Genomic DNA, 20,810 nt, shown 5'->3' on the forward strand with positions numbered 1-20,810 from the left:
AACTTGTTGGATTTTTTCACTCTATTTTAAATTTCTTTGATACTCGAAAACAAGATATAATTAATTAAAAAATACATACATTCTATGCTATATATATAAATAATAAAAAAATATATAAATTGTTTTAGAATAGTTTGTTTTTTTTTCGAATAAAAATGAATAGTGTATATATACATGAAAGCAGAGTAGGACTTTTTTTGTAGAATACGGGGGTGTCAAAGATTTCAGCACCCCAGTAGAAAGTAGTAGAGAGAGGAAAATTGAAGACGGAAAATGAAAATTGTTCGAATTCTTATTTTTTATAATAATAATAGAGTGTAATAAATTAAACTAATTTCAATATGCAATTATATTGCTATAAGTAGTGTATAAAAAAATCGTTGTATACAAAAAGGATTTCAAGATCCCAAAAAAAAAATTGAACAAAAATTTTTTAAATTACAATAAAGTTAAATAATCGAAAATACAGATTTCAAATTAATCTCGTTCGTTTTAGATATGTTATGAGCAGACTATAAATAAATTTATATTGAGCCAAAGATGGTATAATATTGTCGCGTTGATGTCGTAAATTTCCAATGACACGGGGTATATCCAAATCCTGTAGAGGAAGACAAAACAAAAAACATGAGACCTCCGGATGTGAAATCAAAAAAAAAAATCCTCTTTACAAACCTCATTGTGATCTAGGGTATAGAGCAACAAGTCCGCTGTCAATGTAACACCTGATCGACCGCCACCCTCAAGGCAATGCAACAGAACTGGTGGATTTGTATTATGACCGGGCGGTACTTCATTTATTGAAGCCATACGCACCGAATTCAATTCCTCGAGGAAATCCAAAAAATGATTTACATCACGTGGACAATTTTGTTCACCCCAATCGGTATAGTTGAGATGCCATACGGAACGATAACGCCGTGATTGTATGTGATAAAGACGCAGTTTACTGGTTATACAACGGTCGGTAGTTTGTGAGAATTCCTGATAAACCTGGAACTATAATGGAAGAGAGTATAAACACAGAGGAAGCAATTATTATAAGGAATTGAAAAGGGCCAACAGGGTTGAGGATTTTATAAATTAAAAAAAATATTTGGCGGGTCATGGTATCAGAAAAGAAATTTTAATTGTTAAATTTTTCATATATGGAGTAATTTTTCCACTTTCTTTTCTTCAGGGACCCCTAATGAAATTCGATTTAGAAATATTTTCCCATTCACACAAACCTTTTAAACTACAAATTATGGACCAAATTGGCACCGACCCACATAACCTTGAAATTGAAGAAAAAATAAATTTCCTTTCTATATACGAATTTTAAATTGATTTATTTTTCATATATGGGATAAAATTCGGAATGAAATTCAAGAAAATATGCATTTTTTCTATATACGAAATTTAATTTGATATATTTTTTATATACCGAGTAAATATTCCACTTTCTTTTCGTCAGGTACCCCTAATGAAATTTGAAATTGAACAAGTTTTTCATTGACACCAACTTTCTAATATTGAAAATTAAGGGTCAAATCGAGGCCAACCTACATAACCCTGCAATTCATGAAAATATAGCTTTCCTTTTATATTTAACAAATTTAATTTGATATATTTTCTATACATCGATTAAATATTCCGCTTTCTTTTCTGCAGGGACCCCTAATAAAATTCGATATAGAAAAAGTTTCCCATTGACACCAAATTTGTAATGTTGGAAATTATGGGTGAAAATAATCGTTTTCCAAATGACTTACCTGACCAAACTCCATTCGTTGATTGGTATTTGGCGGTATATAATTCAAATCTTCCGATAATTGGACAATTAAATATACATCCGCTTCCCAGACGCATTGCCAAAATATGCGTGTTGTTAGCTCTTCATGGGGTGATTGGGCCACAATATAGAAACGTTGTTTGTTGCCAACGGTGGCCTGAAAATCAAGTGGAAAAATTAGAAAACCTTAGGAGGCTTAGAGGCTCTGAATACCCACCGAAATATGCGAGGCATTGACATAGCCATGCCGATTTTCCATTGTAGGCGTTAGACGCACCCGATTATCTTCATAGGGTAGAAAATTGGGATCGGAATTTTTCATGGCATTCTCTTCGAGTAGGGCACAATCATAGCGGGCCATATCACGACGTTTCGGTATGCCTTCGAATTCCATAAAGAGCTGGGAATCATTTAGTTTATCGTTGAGTATTTGGCTCTGCAAGAGAGGAAGGGGGAGTTACAAAACTTCGTATTTTGAAATGTTTTTGTGTTTTTTTATTGATTTACTTACCAATTTATCTTTTGAAAATTGTCCGGATATCGGTTGCAGTTTTGGCACTCCTGTTGACCAACGATGATGCAAATTCAAATCGTCCTGGGCCAATTTAATTTTCTGCAACTTCGTGGTATTTGAGGCCTTTTCCCTACCCAAAGTGGCGGATTTTTGTTTATCGGGAGTTTTACTACGGCCCAAGAAATTCCAACGTTTTTTACGTTTCTCCGGTTTCGATGAGGAGTTGGCGGTGCTGGAACTTTGTGTGGTTGTATCCAGGGTACTGTTGTACATATGGGATGATGAGGAAGACAAATTCATTGTGGAAAATTGTTGTTGTAATGAGTCTTCATGTGACATGGAGGAGGATAGCAATCGGGATGTTGTGTTGCTGGAAGACATGGGTGAAGAAGTGGAAGCGGGTGGAAGATCTGCAGCCGATACCGTTGAGGAGGAGGAATTTTTCATATTTCTATGCTGCCTGGGGGGAGGTGTAACCTTAATGGGTGTTATGGGGGGATCATGACTATTTGAGGAGGAGGTCTGGCCAATGGCAGGGGCTGCTGAGGCCGCACGCATTGCTCTCTGCGGTGGGGTTGGATCCAGTAATTGCATATCTGTACTAGCTGCACGATCTTGTTGTGTCTGATGACTGAATTTCTTGATGTTCATTGAAATTTCATCTGGCTCATCGGGAGCTTGCTGCAGGTATTGTGGTTGTTGTTGCTGCAAATGGTGATGACGTGCTGCCGGCACTGGTGGTTGCTGCTGCTGCTGATGTATACCACCCGGTGCCGATTGTATGGAAGACGTACGATTACGCATTGCCGCCTGTTCACTATTGTATGTGGATGATGAGCCCGACGAACGTTGTTCGGTATTGCGTTGTGGTGGTGTCACCACCGATGACGATGACTGATAGTGGGGCAGTGGCACATTCTCATATATGGGTTCGATGGAACCATTCATGGCATTACGTTGCAGAACACCGGCAGCTTGTGTCGACTGCTGTTGCTGCTGCTGTGCGGATGAAGAACGATAGCCGGAGGGCGGTAATGTGGGTGAAGAATTTTGTTCATAGTTATTTTGATTATTGGCAGCCGCCTGGGCAGCTGCCGCAGCAGCCTGTGACAATGCCGATTGCCGTAATTGTGACATAATTGATGGCTGTTCTTCGATCATATTTAAGTTCTCAAATGTACCATGGGGTGGTAGATAGGACTGGGAGTGGCCCATGTGACCCATATAGGGGTATTGATGTAACATTGTGGCTCCAGAGGAGGTGGTTATCTGACCACCATGACCACCCACCAAACCGGAAGGTTGACCGCCACCTGCACCCCCACCATATGGATATTGGGAATTTAATAGATTACGATTGGAGACCAAATCAGGTGAGGATCCCGAAACATATGCCCGATAACCCAATAGGGTACGATGTGAGGCCACTGCCAAATCTGGCGTGGATGAGGACGATAGACGATTCACCGGATAGGGAGGTGGTGGTTTCGTTCTCATCATTTGCAGACGCTGCGAAACATCGACATAGACATTATTGCCCTGGGCGGAGCCACCGCCAGCCACCTGTGAGGCAGCGTTTAAATTGTATTGGGCATGCATGGCTTGGGCTGGCTGGGCCACATCTGGATAACGATGTGTGGCCAAGTGGCCCAACATTAAACCACTCTCTCCACCACCAGCACCAGCTTGATGTACATCCGGCTGGGACCCGGCATAGTAGACGGCAGCGGAATTATGGGCAGCCAAGGCAGCAGCTTGATACTGAAGCTGATTTAAATTATACAATTCATTGGAGGGTGAACGGTATTTCAATTGGACGGCAGTTTCATAATCCGGTGCCGGGCGATATGTTGGCAACATGGCCTTGAGACGTTCCCTTTCATGGGCATCGGCCGCCAATAGATGATTGTTGTTGTGACCTAAAAAACTCGAACTACTGTGTAAGTTGTTATTGCTTAGATCTTGACAGGAACTGCTCTGCAGGCGGGTATCCAAAATGCTGTTGGACAGGTGTTGCGAAGATGAAACATAATCGTGGGAGTATTCCTAGAAAAAATCGAGAAAACAAATTAATAAGAAATGGGATCCAATATTTTTAAGACAAACAACTCACCTTGCTCAACCAACTCTGTCCCAATTGACTACCACCAAGATGTCCTCCGCCCTGCATATGCAGGGCACTACCATTAATCCCATTATTATCTGTCGTCCTTCCACCACCACTACCCGATTGATGACTAGCTGCCAAGGAAATATTGGAAGACATTAAGGCCGATGATGAGTTGGCCGAGTTTATCATGCCATGTGGTGGCAATTGACTATTCGATTGATGATGCAGTGACTGTACCGAGGATATATAGTCCTGAGCTTGTTGTGGTGTTCCCGTGGCGTGTTGATAACCACCATTGCCACCACCAATCGTTACAGAATTATTTGCACCAGGCACATAAATGGCACGTTGTTCCAGCAATAAATCCTCTCGCGAATCACTCAAATCATAGCCACTAAAAGCCGATGAATTAATGGCCTCCGCTCCACCACCAATCGATATGCCATTGGCACTCTCCACATCACCCATACTCGATGAGGAATCCTCATCGATATAACGTTTAAAGAATTTATGTTGTGTTATGCAAAGCTTCCAAAAATAACGGGCCGTATCCGCCTCGGAAAATATGAAGGAGCCCACAAACAGCGAACCATCGGATTTATTTTGTTCGATGCGTATGGTTCGCTTATCAATGGTGACCGTGTGAAAATCTTTCCAGGGGAAATATTGACGACCATTTTCTGCTGTCACAACCATACCATTAATGGCCAGTCCAAGGTTAATATCATTCCCAAGATTATCTTTAGCCTGAAAACGTTCCTCGCCATAGCCTTCCAGCTGTTGGCAACATTGGATATACATTTCTTCGGCTTGAGATGTTGTCAAATGTTGTATACCCGAATGCTGTTGCAGAACTTCGAGTATGAGACTATCCAAAAGGTTGTCATCATTTGCCAAACCTGGAAAGACAAAAAGAGAACATTTTTTTAAATAATTTTTTTCGGGGCCCTAACAAGGCATGGATTTTTTTTTTAATATTTTTTTTTGGGGACCCTAACAAGGCGTGGATTTTTAAATAATTTTTTCGAAGACACTAAAAAGGCGTCGATTTTTTAAATATTTTTTTTCGGGACCCTAACATGAAAAAAAAAATTAAAAAAAAATTTCGGGGATACTAACAAGGAGTTCCTTTTAATCAAGAGGAACCACAAATTCTCCAGGAACTGATGATGATATTGAGAGGGACTTCTTGATTGATAGGATCCCCCGACCCAGTACTATGACTACCACAGTAGTCCCTTCAAAGAAGGAGAAATCTGTTAGTGGCCCTAGTACATCCAGGAAGCTGATGCCTATGACTTCTAAGCCCTCAGCACCCTCAAGGGCAAACTGAGTACAGAGACGTCCCAGACATTAGCATCCACAAAGACGGAAGGTAGGGGACTGTCGAAGTCGGCCTGAAGGAGAGCCCGTAAAAAGGCCTCCAAGAAGACCGATAAAACACAAACACCCTCTGCCAATCCACCATCTCTCGAATTCCCAAAGCCGATAACCAAGGCTGTGACAATTGGGCAGTTGCTAGTGAATGCGCCGAAAGTAGCGAGCACGAAGCAGGTGCCTGCGTCTGCCCGGAATATCTCTGCAGCCGTTGCAACGGATGCCAAATCTCGGCCACAGCCCACGGTCCTCAGAGCAACAACAACCTGCTGCAAAGAGACCACGCAGTCGTCGGTTGTACAAAGCTCTGCTTCGTTTGCGTCGGTTGTTGCGTCGAAAGAGAAACCTGCAAAGAGCGGTAATTGTGTGGTGAAAGCCAAACACGCTGTCTCGAAACAGGTAGCCCAGAAACCTACAACAGCACACAGCGACTCTGCTGCTCCACAGGAGGTACCGAATGATCTACGAGTAGCAATCATTGACCGAGCTGACCCTGACGGGTTTATCAGCGAGGATAAATGGTTGCTGGTCGACAGTCATCTGAAGGACCTCTTCCTATCCGACGAGGTTGATCGACAGAGCCTACAGTTTGGCCTGACCTTCTTATACAAAGGGGTCAAGGTTCCTTAAGAAGACAATTAACAACCTGGATCCTCTTTGGGAAGGCAGCAGACTGGCAGCTGTAGCGGTACAACCACCTTTTGAGAGGCTGGAGAATACACTAAGGATAATGGAGAAGCAGAACGACGGCCTTCAGATGAAGAGGTGGAGAATTCTCGCCTCGTTTGAAAGGAAGAGCGGTACGGTATTCTGCGGGAGAGCAATATTTGAGGAAGAATAAGGGTGAGCTTTGTTATGAAATGGGGAAACTCTGTTTCCGCCTCCCATCTCCAAAACAATATGCGGACGGCAGCAAGCGTTGAACGTGGTGCAGATCAATCTGCATCACTGTAGAGCAGCAGCTGCTGAACTGCTACTCACCCTCTCTTCCTCAAATACGGACGTCGTGCTCATCCAGAAACTTTACCTGTATAAAGGTAAGGTAACACTAACAAGGCGTGGATTTTTTTGAATCATTTTTTCCTAGTAATTCTCCTACTTTTCAGCTCAGATATTCTGCTGATTGCTCATAGTATAATAAATCCTATTCAAGAAGCCAAATCACAGACATATTGACTGACAATAGCATATTGCGCCGATGGTGGAGGTGTTGTTGCTATTGTATTTTGACGTCAATTTTAGGAAATACAAAGTTTTTTTGCACACAACAATGTTGATGAATCACCACCTTGCGCTTCCAGCGTCAACTTCCTACCTACCGCCTCCTCTATCTATCTCTATGATAATGGTGGTGGTGGTGGCGTCGTTGCGGATATGGCCATTGGACAAATATTTATTTTTCTTTTCTTCTACGGGGAAATAAGCATATCTTATCGGCGTATAAGTAAGTAAATAAATAAATAAAACAATTAACATTTTTTGCGGGCTTGCGTTGAAGTTAGTACAAATTTGAATACCATACGGCACGACCGATCTGGCATGGCATGTGCAGCAACAATAAAAACAAAAAAACTCAATCTGATAAGAAAAAAAAGATACTTAAAAACTATTTCAAATATTTTGCATTGACTCAAAAAAAGGGGTGGCGGGGGGAGGAGGAGAGTAGATTTCAAATCATTATTCCACACCACCTCATCGATAATGGCTATGAAGATCTTGATCATGATGTGTGAGTGGATCTTTGTCACCACCATGGCTGCTTACCTTGTAGATTTTTCGGCAACACCAATGACTTTTTCAAATAATCTTTACTCTGTTTATCGCTCTGATAACTATCGTATTCCGCCTGCCGACAATACAGTGCCAACAATATGGCCGTGCGAATATCGCAGGCAATTTTCCCCTCATATATATCATTTTTTAGCTGGAGGAAATAATAGTAACGGGTAACTTCATCGCTTAAATGCCGCACCCCAGTGGTAACATAGTGGCGAACCCGTAAAAAGATTTTCGTCCCTGCGGCATATTTTTCCAATTGACGACTTAGCGAACGCTCCAAATCGATCCATTTCATTTCATCTTCTTTACCCTTGACCACATAGCGTAAACCGAAAAATTCCGGTTGTTGTATGAGTAAACGGGTGCAGACATTGTCCAGGCATTCTTGACCTTTACTTTCCGAACTGATGGTACAATCGACTGTGGTGGTGGTATCTGGAAAAGGAGAAAATAAAAATTAGATCTAAATTTTAAAAGAATTTTTATTAAAAAAAGGCGTGGAATTTTTAAAAATACTTTTTCAAGTCAAGGTGTCTGAGAAATGCTCCTTTTCGGATCATAGACTGATATCTTTCCAGATTCCTACCTCCAGAGGTAAACAGAAGCCTTATAGGAATCCTCGGAAGACAAACTGAGGCAAATTCAAAGCAAAAACAGCAGCCTCAATGCTGGATCATAAAGATCTAAAAACGGTTGAGATCCAAAATCTACCTCCAGAGGTAAACAGAAGCCTTATAGGAATCCTCGGAAGACAAACTGGGGCAAATTCAAAGCAAAAACAGCAGCCTCAATGCTGGATCATAAAGATCTAAAAACGGTTGAGATCAAAAATCTATAGATAGTATTAAGCGAAGTGATCAAACGTGGACAAACTCTGGTAGTGAAACTCTTGATCTTCTATCGTCAACCCACTTTCCTGGTTGTAAGGACAATAGGGAGGGTGTGCAGTGTGCGCATCAGCCTATATAGTTCGAACGAGGGAGGAGGAGAAGTTGATAGAAAAAACTATAAGCTACCCAAAACTGGTATGGGCGATAAATAGTTTTCAACCCTACAAGTCTCCTGGTCCAGATGTTATAATACCGGCCATGCTGCAACACGCACATGAACGAGTAGGGCTTGTCTACTTCTATAGTACATACCTAGTCTATGGAAAGAGGTAACAGTGACTTTCATCCCGAAAGCCGGGAAGCCAAGTCATACGTTACCAAAAGATTATCGACCGATTAGCCTCTCTTCCTTTTTGCTCAAGACTTTAGAAAGGTTACAAGACAAGAAACACTATTGACCAAAGTAAACATAGCAACTCCCAATCAGTGGATACAGCCTTACATGAGGTGGGTGGTTGGATGCATCAAGAATATGGAGTCCTCTGGCTACACTTTGGCAGCATTCCTCGACATTGAGAGAGCTTTTAACAATGTGAAGCTAGAAGCCATCCATTCAGCTCTCGTAAGCTCAGGTAACCCTTCACTTCTAACAGAATGGATTGATAGAATGCTGGAGAGCAGAATTATCAACTCATCCTTAGGAGAGAGTTCCGTGAGGAAATCTGTCACAGAGGCACACCACTATCCCCTCTTTTGTGGCTTCTGGTGATAAATGAGATACTGCTGAAGTTCGATCGTCTTAGGATAAAGGTTGTAGCCCATGCCGATGATGTAGTCCTGCTGGTTGGTTGTAAATTTCTAACGACAATTACAGATATTTTGGAGGGTGCCCTTTCAACTCTGTCTAACTGGTCATATGCCAAAGATCTTGGAGTAAGCCCACGCTATGACAGAATTGGTGGAAACGTAAGATTCCCAGTTTCCGCCTGCCATCACTGGCCAGGCGCACACATCATTCTAGAATCAATTCCGTATGCAATGCCATATTTCGTGCAAATCGAAGAATATATAGGGACTTTGGTGCTATATTTACCTAAAATCGGACGAAAATATATATGGGAGCTATATCTAAATCTGAAGCGATTTTTACGAAAATCGACACACATCGTACTAGACTCAATTCAGTGCCCTATGCCGAATTTCGTGCAAATCGAATGATATATTTGACGAAAATACATATGGGAGCTATATCGAAATCTGCACTGATTTTCCCAAAACTTACCACTCATCATTCTAGACTCAATTTAGTGAGCTATACCAAATTTCGTGCAAATGAAAGGATATATAGGGACTTTGGTGCAATATTTACCTAAAATCGGACGAAAATATATATGGGAGCTATATCTAAATCTGAAGCGATTTTTACGAAATTCGACACACATCGTTCTAAACTCAATTCAGTACCCTATACCGAATTTCGTGCAAATCGAATGATAAATTTGACGAAAATATATATGGGAGCTATATCGAAATCTGACCCGTTTTTCAGGAAACTTAACACACATCATTCTAGGCCTAATTCAATACTCTGTGCCAAATTTCGTGAAAATCGAAAGATATATAGGAACTTTGGTGCACCGATTTTTCCCAATTTCAATAGGGTTCGTCCATGGCCCAAATAAATGAGCTGAGCCAAATTTCATCCAATTCGAATTAAAAATGCGACCCGTACTTAGTTTACAATTTAACATGGACAGGCGGACGGACGGACATGCATAAATCGACTCAGAAAGTGATTCTATGCATATTCTCAAAAGAATCCACGTGTCTATCTCGTTTCCTTTTGTCTGTTACAAACATATGCACAAAGACATAATACCCTGCTGTACCACAGTGTGGTGAAGGGTATAAAAATTGTCAATTGACCACCAAAAGCCATAACATTAAAAAAAAAATTTCTTGGACCATCAATAGCCATGGTTTATGGACTACAAATAGGGGTCGATTTCTTGGAATTAAAAAAAATCAATGAATATTTTAAACCTAAACCCCAATTATTGATCCGCTCACCATCTCATAACAATATTGTCTCCCAGTGGTAACAGCAAGACATTCCAGAAGAAAAAATTAAAAACAAAATTGGTGACAATATTTATAATAAAAATTGCCACACAATATTTAATAAGAATTGTAATAATAAATAACAAAAACAACAACAACACTTTGAATCACGACGATTATTGGTTGCTAGGAAATTATCCACAGCGAGATTTTATTTCTTATAAAACAATTAACACCACACAGCAAATCCCAACAAAAGTAATTAATAACTTATAAATAAATAAAAAATATATAAAAACAAATATGGAAAATGTGAGACCAGCAACAACAAAAACAATAAAAAATATTGGTAATAAAACCAAAAGCCAGTCATCCAGCCAGCTAGCCCACCAACCGAACACGGTTGGCCAACAACACTGTCACACGATTTGCATACAAATTAGAGAATTTCGAGAATTCTAAATATTTATTGTGTATTGAATTTTTTGGTAGGTATATGGAATATTTTTTTTCGATTTTGTGTTTGTTTTATGGTCGGCTAAACTTGTCATATAAAGATAAATTATGGTTAAATAAAAAAAATAAAACGCCAGTAGGAAGAAAATATAAAAAAATATGGAATGTTTGAAATTGAAAATGTCGTCAAAAAAAAATATTTTTTTTTATAAATCAAAATTGAGATGTGTAACCTGATAGTCATATTTTTTCTTGGTTTTGGATGGGTAATAAAATTATGACAAAATTATATTCATGACGGACAAGATGCCTTGCCTTAAAAGGTTGTGACTTTAAGGCCCTTAAAGAGGCAATAATTTACTTCCGATTTTTTCAATAAGTGTGGATTTCTTAAAAATATTTTTAAAGGTCTCAACAAAGGCGTGGCTTTAAAAAAATATTTTGTTTATAGCATTTACACAAGGCGTGGATTTTTAAAAGAATATTTTTTCAAACCCCAACAAGGCGTGGATTTTTAAAAGAATATTTTTTTCAAACCCCAACAAGGCGTGGATTTCGAAAAGAATATTTTTTCAAACCCCAACAAGGCGTGAATTTTTAAAAGAATATTTTTTCAAACCCCAACAAGGCGTGAATTTTTAAAAGAATATTTTTTCAAACCCCAACAAGGCGTGAATTTTTAAAAGAATATTTTTTCAAACCCCAACAAGGCGTGAATTTTTAAAAGAATATTTTTTCAAACCCCAACAAGGCGTGGATTTTTAAAAGAATATTTTTTCAAACCCCAACAAGGCGTGGATTTTTAAAAGAATATTTTTTCAAACCCCAACAAGGCGTGGATTTTTAAAAGAATATTTTTTCAAACCCCAACAAGGCGTGGATTTTTAAAAGAATATTTTTTCAAACCCCAACAAGGCGTGGATTTTTAAAAGAATATTTTTTCAAACCCCAACAAGGCGTGGATTTTTAAAAGAATATTTTTTCAAACCCCAACAAGGCGTGGATTTTTAAAAGAATATTTTTTCAAACCCCAACAAGGCGTGGATTTTTAAAAGAATATTTTTTCAAACCCCAACAAGGCGTGGATTTTTAAAAGAATATTTTTTCAAACCCCAACAAGGCGTGGATTTTTAAAAGAATATTTTTTCAAACCCCAACAAGGCGTGGATTTTTAAAAGAATATTTTTTCAAACCCCAACAAGGCGTGGATTTTTAAAAGAATATTTTTTCAAACCCCAACAAGGCGTGGATTTTTAAAAGAATATTTTTTCAAACCCCAACAAGGCGTGGATTTTTAAAAGAATATTTTTTCAAACCCCAACAAGGCGTGGATTTTTAAAAGAATATTTTTTCAAACCCCAACAAGGCGTGGATTTTTAAAAGAATATTTTTTCAAACCCCAACAAGGCGTGGATTTTTAAAAGAATATTTTTTCAAACCCCAACAAGGCGTGGATTTTTAAAAGAATATTTTTTCAAACCCCAACAAGGCGTGGATTTTTAAAAGAATATTTTTTCAAACCCCAACAAGGCGTGGATTTTTAAAAGAATATTTTTTCAAACCCCAACAAGGCGTGGATTTTTAAAAGAATATTTTTTCAAACCCCAACAAGGCGTGGATTTTTAAAAGAATATTTTTTCAAACCCCAACAAGGCGTGGATTTTTAAAATAATATTTTTTCAAACCCCAACAAGGCGTGGATTTTTAAAAGAATATTTTTTCAAACCCCAACAAGGCGTGGATTTTTAAAAGAATATTTTTTCAAACCCCAACAAGGCGTGGATTTTTAAAAGAATATTTTTTCAAACCCCAACAAGGCGTGGATTTTTAAAAGAATATTTTTTCAAACACCAACAAGGCGTGGATTTTTAAAAGAATATTTTTTCAAACCCCAACAAGGCGTGGATTTTTAAAAGAATATTTTTTCAAACCCCAACAAGGCGTGGATTTTTAAAAGAATATTTTTTCAAACCCCAACAAGGCGTGGATTTTTAAAAGAATATTTTTTCAAACCCCAACAAGGCGTGGATTTTTAAAAGAATATTTTTTCAAACCCCAACAAGGCGTGGATTTTTAAAAGAATATTTTTTCAAACCCCAACAAGGCGTGGATTTTTAAAAGAATATTTTTTCAAACCCCAACAAGGCGTGGATTTTTAAAAGAATATTTTTTCAAACCCCAACAAGGCGTGGATTTTTAAAAGAATATTTTTTCAAACCCCAACAAGGCGTGGATTTTTAAAAGAATATTTTTTCAAACCCCAACAAGGCGTGGATTTTTAAAAGAATATTTTTTCAAACCCCAACAAGGCGTGGATTTTTAAAAGAATATTTTTTCAAACCCCAACAAGGCGTGGATTTTTAAAATAATATTTTTTCAAACCCCAACAAGGCGTGGATTTTTAAAATAATATTTTTTCAAACCCCAACAAGGCGTGGATTTTTAAAAGAATATTTTTTCAAACCCCAACAAGGCGTGGATTTTTAAAAGAATATTTTTTCAAACCCCAACAAGGCGTGGATTTTTAAAATAATATTTTTTCAAACCCCAACAAGGCGTGGATTTTTAAAATAATATTTTTTCAAACCCCAACAAGGCGTGGATTTTTAAAAGAATATTTTTTCAAACCCCAACAAGGCGTGGATTTTTAAAATAATATTTTTTCAAACCCCAACAAGGCGTGGATTTTTAAAATAATATTTTTTCAAACCCCAACAAGGCGTGGATTTTTAAAATAATATTTTTTCAAACCCCAACAAGGCGTGGATTTTTAAAATAATATTTTTTCAAACCCCAACAAGGCGTGGATTTTTAAAAGAATATTTTTTCAAACCCCAACAAGGCGTGGATTTTTAAAAGAATATTTTTTCAAACCCCAACAAGGCGTGGATTTTTAAAATAATATTTTTTCAAACCCCAACAAGGCGTGGATTTTTAAAATAATATTTTTTCAAACCCCAACAAGGCGTGGATTTTTAAAATAATATTTTTTCAAACCCCAACAAGGCGTGGATTTTTAAAAGAATATTTTTTCAAACCCCAACAAGGCGTGGATTTTTAAAAGAATATTTTTTCAAACCCCAACAAGGCGTGGATTTTTAAAAGAATATTTTTTCAAACCCCAACAAGGCGTGGATTTTTAAAAGAATATTTTTTCAAACCCCAACAAGGCGTGGATTTTTAAAAGAATATTTTTTCAAACCCCAACAAGGCGTGGATTTTTAAAATAATATTTTTTCAAACCCCAACAAGGCGTGGATTTTTAAAAGAATATTTTTTCAAACCCCAACAAGGCGTGGATTTTTAAAATAATATTTTTTCAAACCCCAACAAGGCGTGGATTTTTAAAATAATATTTTTTCAAACCCCAACAAGGCGTGGATTTTTAAAATAATATTTTTTCAAACCCCAACAAGGCGTGGATTTTTAAAATAATATTTTTTCAAACCCCAACAAGGCGTGGATTTTTAAAATAATATTTTTTTCGGAGATAGATATTGATGGTCAACCGATGCATCGGTTGCTAGCGATGCTACTATGGTCTGAGTAAGCAGTTTAGAAACAAGGCCACCTCCCGCCAGACCAAACTCACACTTTACAAGCCGCTGATACTATCCGTGCTGTTATATGGATCTGAGCCATGGGTACTTACGCCAGCAAATGAGGTTGATGAGGGAAAAATTCTCCGAAAGATCTATGGGCCGATCGGCTTTGACGATGAATATTGAATTTATTAGACGTATTGATCTTCAACGACTATGTTGGCCAGGTCATGTTGTGAGAATGGATGAATATGCCCCAGCCCAGAAGGCATATAAAAGCGAACCAGCTGATGGTTCACGCAAAAGGGGAAGGCCACGAATAAGATGGAAAGATCAAGTGGAAGGCAACATTGCCGAAAATGGTATTTCAAATTGGAAAAACTGCGCAAAAGACCGACGCGCCTGGAAATCTTTTTAAAGCTCGGAAGTTCTGTCACTAGCCATGTAAGTAAGTATTTTAAAGGCTCAACAAAGGCATGCATTTTTGAAAATTATGTTTTCAATAAAATACCATAAACCAGTATTTTTTTAAATATAAATATTTTTTCACATTTCCCTTTCATTCTGTGATAAAGAAAAAGAAATTCAAAACTGCATTCATGATTATTTCACCCCAAAAAAGGAATTTCAAAAATGTTTTTTTATGTGTTTTCCATGCAATAATGATGATGAAGAGATGACGACGATGGCGCGATGATTGCCAGAGAGCAATCACTCATTGCCTGTACCTGTATATGGTTGGTTAAGCATGCGCAGCACAAAAAAAGCAAAACAATGTGCACGAAAATGCAGTGACTGCGACGAAAAAATGTGTGTGTGCAAATAAAATACACAACACCTGCACTGCTTTCCAGGCAGCCAACCTGCGAGCCTATCTACCGGTCCGTCGATCCAAATATTTACAGTGTTCATTGACGTCGTCGAAATCATTTTGATGAGTGAATGCATATTTTTTTTTTTAACAACATTTGTATGGGCTTGTCATTATGAAATGGGTGGGTAAACAAAGTTTGTCGTAGGGTTGGAAACAAGCCAATTTCAATGAAAAACTTAGCAGACATCATTCTAGGCTCAATGTAACTCGACATGCGTAATTTAGTGTAAATCGAAGGAAATATAGGAATTTGGAGCGCAATTTTCACAAAATCGGACTAACTTATACATGGGAGCTATATCAAAATCTGTACCGATTTCGATTAAACTTAACACACATTATTATAGACTCATTACTGTTGCGGTTGTTCCATAAGCCGCGATTCAAAAAAAAAAATTCCAAGCCCGTCGGTCTTATCCAAATTGAAAGATCGTGTTCCGTGGCACGACTTGGCTCGCTTTTATATACCTTCTGAGTGGGGGAATCCTCATCATCCATTTTCAAAACATGACCTAGCCAACGTAGTCGCTGCAGCTCTAACCGTTTGACTATGTCAATGTCCGAGAATAGATAGCTCACGATTCATTTGACGACGTTATCCACCGTCGATGCAGATCGGCCCATAAATCTTCCGGAGAATTTTTCTTTCAAACACTCCAAGAGCTGCCTCATCTGCACGGGCAATATCAGCGTCTTGTAGAGTGTGAGTTTGGTCTGGCGAGAGGTGGCCATGCTTTTGAGTCGCTTACTCAGACCATAGTAGCATCTGTTGGCCAACACTATTCTCCTCCGGATTTCAAAACTGATGTTATGCTGATGCTGATTATTGAACATCAATGACTTGGGGTATTGTCTCATAATCTTGCATCGAGCGGACATTTTTTAATGATAATACAATAAATGGGCATGTTCAGGGTACATTTCGCAATGAAGTCATAGCTTTCACCTTCTCTACTGGATGTCACAATTTGATTATAACCTAAAAATAACTTTTGAAATTGTTTCCAAAAAATATCACAATAACTCACCTAACACTAAGAATTAAATCAAGGCGGCACTTGTTTCTTCCAGATTATTCATACCCCATAATATGACATTTTTCAAAATTCACTATTAAATGGCATTTTCCCAAATGCGGTCCTTTTTTGGCGCAAAAATTCTAATTGCCACATTTCCTCTACATCTCCATTAAATAACCTCACAAAATTGTCTGGAGTGTGCCTGCAATTCTACCATTGCCATTATAATTAAAAATATATTTTACAAAAGCAACTTACAAAGACGCCAAACTCCATTCAAAATGTAATACCTCACAGGTGGTATTTTCCTCTACATTCCAGCAATAACAAAAAAAAGCAACAAAAGACTTTGAAATAGATCAATTCATTTACAGAAAGTAGCAAAACCAATCAACTTTATCCAAATCATGCATGCATGCCATTTGACTGCAATGTGACAAATGCCCAACAATGTAACAGCAGCAACACAGTTTAACACAGTGTTGGGCAAAATTAAATTGAGAGCAAGCGTGTGCGAGCGTAACTGAGAATTCACATTAAAAAACGACTGACGTAAAGAGAAATAAAGAGAAAATGTGTTTACCAATCATAGTTGGGCAGACTTGCACACCAGCGTTGATGCGTTCTCTTAACATTTTTTGATGTTAAAACAAAAATAACCATTAATGAAATTTTTTTCCGAAAAATTTTTAATGCATTTATTTTTTGAACTCCCTTGGATATTATTTATGATTTAAAAATATTAAATTTAATGAATTCCGAAGAATAATTCATGTTTTTAATTTCGCTTAAACATTTTTTAAGAGAAATTTTGCCCACCATTGTTACCAATCGATCGTCAGTTACGGTAGCGTATATGGGTAAGCATGCCTAGTTTAACACAATTGTGTGGAGTGCATGCAACAACAAAACAAAGCAAACGGCATTTGTGAGAGAGTGAGAGAGAGGTGAACAAGAAAAATTAAGCGCGTCAATGCACTTGTTGTTCTTTTGTAAAAAAAATGGCATAGCAAGCAATGAACTATCTCTCTCTGTCTCTCATACACCTACGCTCTCCCTAGCCCTTCGATGACGACAACAAAGAAAGTCAAGTGGAACGATGGATGGATGGCGCGTAATGACAAAAACAATAAATGGACTGTAAGCAACAACATGATCAGACGACATTCCTTAATTTTGCCAGCAGAGCTCTTGGTGGGAACAATCTACAACAATCAAATGTAATGTAATGAGAGAATAGTAATGAAATTAGCCCCAGTACTCCATCTACTAATTAATTGCATTGCAAAGTGATACTTGAGCGTGCACACTGACAGACACAATGGCATATGCCATCATAACTCCCCCCGCCCACACTCAACAATTTTATTGCCTCTCTCACCCTCCCTCCTCTACATTATTACAATTCATTTACAGCAAATTGATTGATCTCTTCATTATAAACGAAATAAAATACACAAACAAAACAAAAAAAGCAAACAACATCACGCACGCACACACTCATTGTCACTCTCACTACTCACCCAATAAATGATGCACCGATATAACAAAAAGACTTTTCGATGTCACATTATATTGTCGACATTTCTTGAGAAATTTTAATGGCATTTTTTAAACGGTGTTGCTGTTGGATTTTCCACTGCTCCAGGTTGAATGAAGAAAACAAGAAGAATTTTGTTTTTTGTGGTTTGTATTGTTGTTGTAAGGCTTTTTTATTTCTATTATTTTTTTCGTGTCGTTCACGTTAAGAATCACGGCAAGAATCCACAAAATTTCTAAAGAACACTGGCTGGCTGCAGCACAATATTAAACATGCACACACACGCACACTTAGTTACATACATATATAGGAATGTACGTAACACCACAAAAAACACTTCTAGCTGTTGCTTTCTTTCTTTTTTTTTGGTAGAATCTCACGTTAACACAGCGGCAGCAACAATTGTGGTATTTTTTGTTGTCGTTGCTGGCCGATTCTAACTTGAATTCTTGTTATTCTTAAGCAGCGTCACCAGAATTCCATTTACATTTTCTTTCCGAATCAACAACTACTCTACACTACTGCTTTTTTCCTCGTCTCGTTCGTCTGGTTAAGACTTTTTTCTTTTTCTTATTGTCGTCTGCTGCTGGTTTGGTTTTTCTCTTTACGTGTTAGCGCCGCGTTTGTTTTTTTTTGGTTACACTACTACGTTTTTTCGGTTATTTGTTTAATAATTGCGCTTAAATTTTTTACTTATTTATTGTATGTTATAAATAAAGGCACTTGTTTTAATATTTATTTAATTTTCGTAGGTAATTTTTCGTTAACTCTATCGGAGAAGTAAAACAAAAAAAAGCAAAATCGAAGAAGAAAGTGTTGTGGCCAACACAGAGAACCGAGTCATACTAAATTGACATAGCAAACGGCGGCAAGGCATCGGCATAAGTAAATCGACTTTAGACTAATCAATTAATCGACTTTCCATATTGAAAAGTCTAGGGCTAAACAGAATGGTCGCGTTAAGCGTTTTTTTATGTTATCTCGTTAACGCACGCAAAAACTCCAAAGCGCAATCCACAACAACTTCAAGCGTTTTTTATCGTTTTACTGTGGTTGTGAAGACAAAATTTTCGATAAAGATGAACTCAAAATGTTATATCCGAAATATTACGAATGAGGTGGGATGGAAATTAAATGAGAACAGTATTGTTTACACTACAAATACCCTCACAGCAGCTGCAGTCAAAGAACCGAGTCACACTAAATAGCAAATGGCGGCAATGGCAATGCGGCGCTTTTCCAATTGGGTAATGCACAGTGAATTGATAACATGAAGACTAGAAAGTAATGCTACATTCACATCAGGAATGTATTTCGTCATTTGTGTTGAATAAATATAAATGAGCAGTGTTCATTAGAAAATATTTGAGGGGGGTATATTATAATCTCTTGACCTATCATAACAAAAAAACAATTTAATTAGAAAGTGAATGATAAAAGAGAATATGCGGTGGTACTATTACATGAGAGCTGTAGTTAAGCGTTAACCTATATTGATAATTTTTTGTAGGAAGATTGAGAACGTGTTCAAAACCCCCAACGTACTGAATAAATACCAAAATCCTCAAAATACTGGAAATGAGTGATACCGTTATATAGAGGATATATCCACCGGGTGCAAAACCAACAAAAAAATTGCTTTCAATTCGGTTGAAAAGAGTGTCCATAATGTCCAAATACCGAATATTCGGGGGTGCCATTATATGAGGGCTACCCGAACCGGCTATTCCTTTGGCAAATGAGCATGTCAAGACTGATGAAAATCAGTCTCTGGCTGACAGGACTGTAGTTATGGGAGGTGACGACCTACACGGGACTCTAAACACTATCCGCGATAGTCTACAGGAGCAAAGTAAGGAACTCTTCGACCAGTTAGACAGACTGGTACCGGAAGAGCAATGTGGGGATACGCTTCCAAAGGAACTGCTACTGAATCTTACACTAACTGATGATGAGCTGGACACCACGATGATCCCAGCCAAGTCTACACAGGGGGATTGCTGTAGTATCAACGAATGAAGCGCAGACCCTGCCGACAAACTTCAGAAGCAATCTGCGACGGAGGCGATGTCCGACGATGGGTAATCTGTCGAGACCCCAGAAAAGGACATCGGCTCAAATGTTGGGAAGGCCCGAGAAGTAGTTGATGCGAAAAAGGAAAATTCTCTACCCAATGATAACCAGGAATACCTGGGTGGCGTAGCATATGAAACAGCATATGATCGTTGCCCTGGCAATGACATTAAAATTCTGCTAGGAGATTTTAATGCAAAAATCGGAAGTGAAGATATATTTTGCCCCACCGTCGGAAAATTTAACCTCCATGAAGAAACATCAGACTTCAGAAGGCCACTTAGATTTCTCTCGATCGAACAACGAGAAATCAAATCGATTATGTTGTGATAGACGGGAGTGTCGTAATGCTACTGATATGAAAAACGCAGCGTATAGGGCAACCATGCGAACAGTAGCAACATGTAATGCGATGGAGAACTATCGGGAGAACAGGAGAGAGGAGAAACGTATTTTCAAAAAAAAAGAAAGAGCAAGAAAAACGTGAGCGAGATGTACAACAGTCAGAAAAAAGTCCGAAAATTCTACAAACGGGTAAAACACCAAACCGAAGGCTTTGGTGCAGGTACATCCTCCTGTAGAGATAAAGAAGGAAACCTGGTGACAGATACAGGAAGCGTGCTGAGAACCTGGAAGGAGAATTTTGAAAAACTTCTGGTATCAAATAGTAGCGGTATAGAGTGTATACCACCTAGCCAAGATGAAGTCAGAATAGCAATCAATCGGCTGAAGAATAATAAAGCAGCAAGTGCCGATGGGTTACAAGCCGAACTATTCAAGACTGGTAGCGAGATGCTGGTAAGGAGCATGAACCAGCTGATTAGTACAATTTGTCTAGAAGGATGCATGCCCAATGATTCG

At 38.3% G+C, this 20,810-nt stretch overlaps 1 protein-coding gene across 1 annotated transcript; it reads right to left on the minus strand.

Annotated features, from left to right (window-relative positions):
• Positions 1-470: 470 nt before the first annotated feature.
• Positions 471-17,988, minus strand: LOC133323655 (tyrosine-protein phosphatase non-receptor type 21). The gene is made up of 8 exons (XM_061532575.1): positions 17,860-17,988; positions 7,540-7,989; positions 4,402-5,297; positions 2,286-4,334; positions 1,992-2,210; positions 1,755-1,931; positions 676-999; positions 471-601 (listed from the first exon to the last, which is right to left on the minus strand). Exons 1-8 carry the CDS (start codon positions 17,942-17,944, stop codon positions 473-475), a joined length of 4,329 nt encoding a protein of 1,442 aa, XP_061388559.1. The 5' UTR covers positions 17,945-17,988; the 3' UTR covers positions 471-472.
• Positions 17,989-20,810: the final 2,822 nt, after the last annotated feature.

The sequence above is a fragment of the Musca vetustissima genome, unplaced genomic scaffold (assembly GCF_032173495.1).
Source record: "Musca vetustissima isolate MV318-11 ecotype Yass unplaced genomic scaffold, APGP_CSIRO_Mvet_v1 utg4424, whole genome shotgun sequence".
Lineage (NCBI taxonomy): Eukaryota > Metazoa > Arthropoda > Insecta > Diptera > Muscidae > Musca > Musca vetustissima.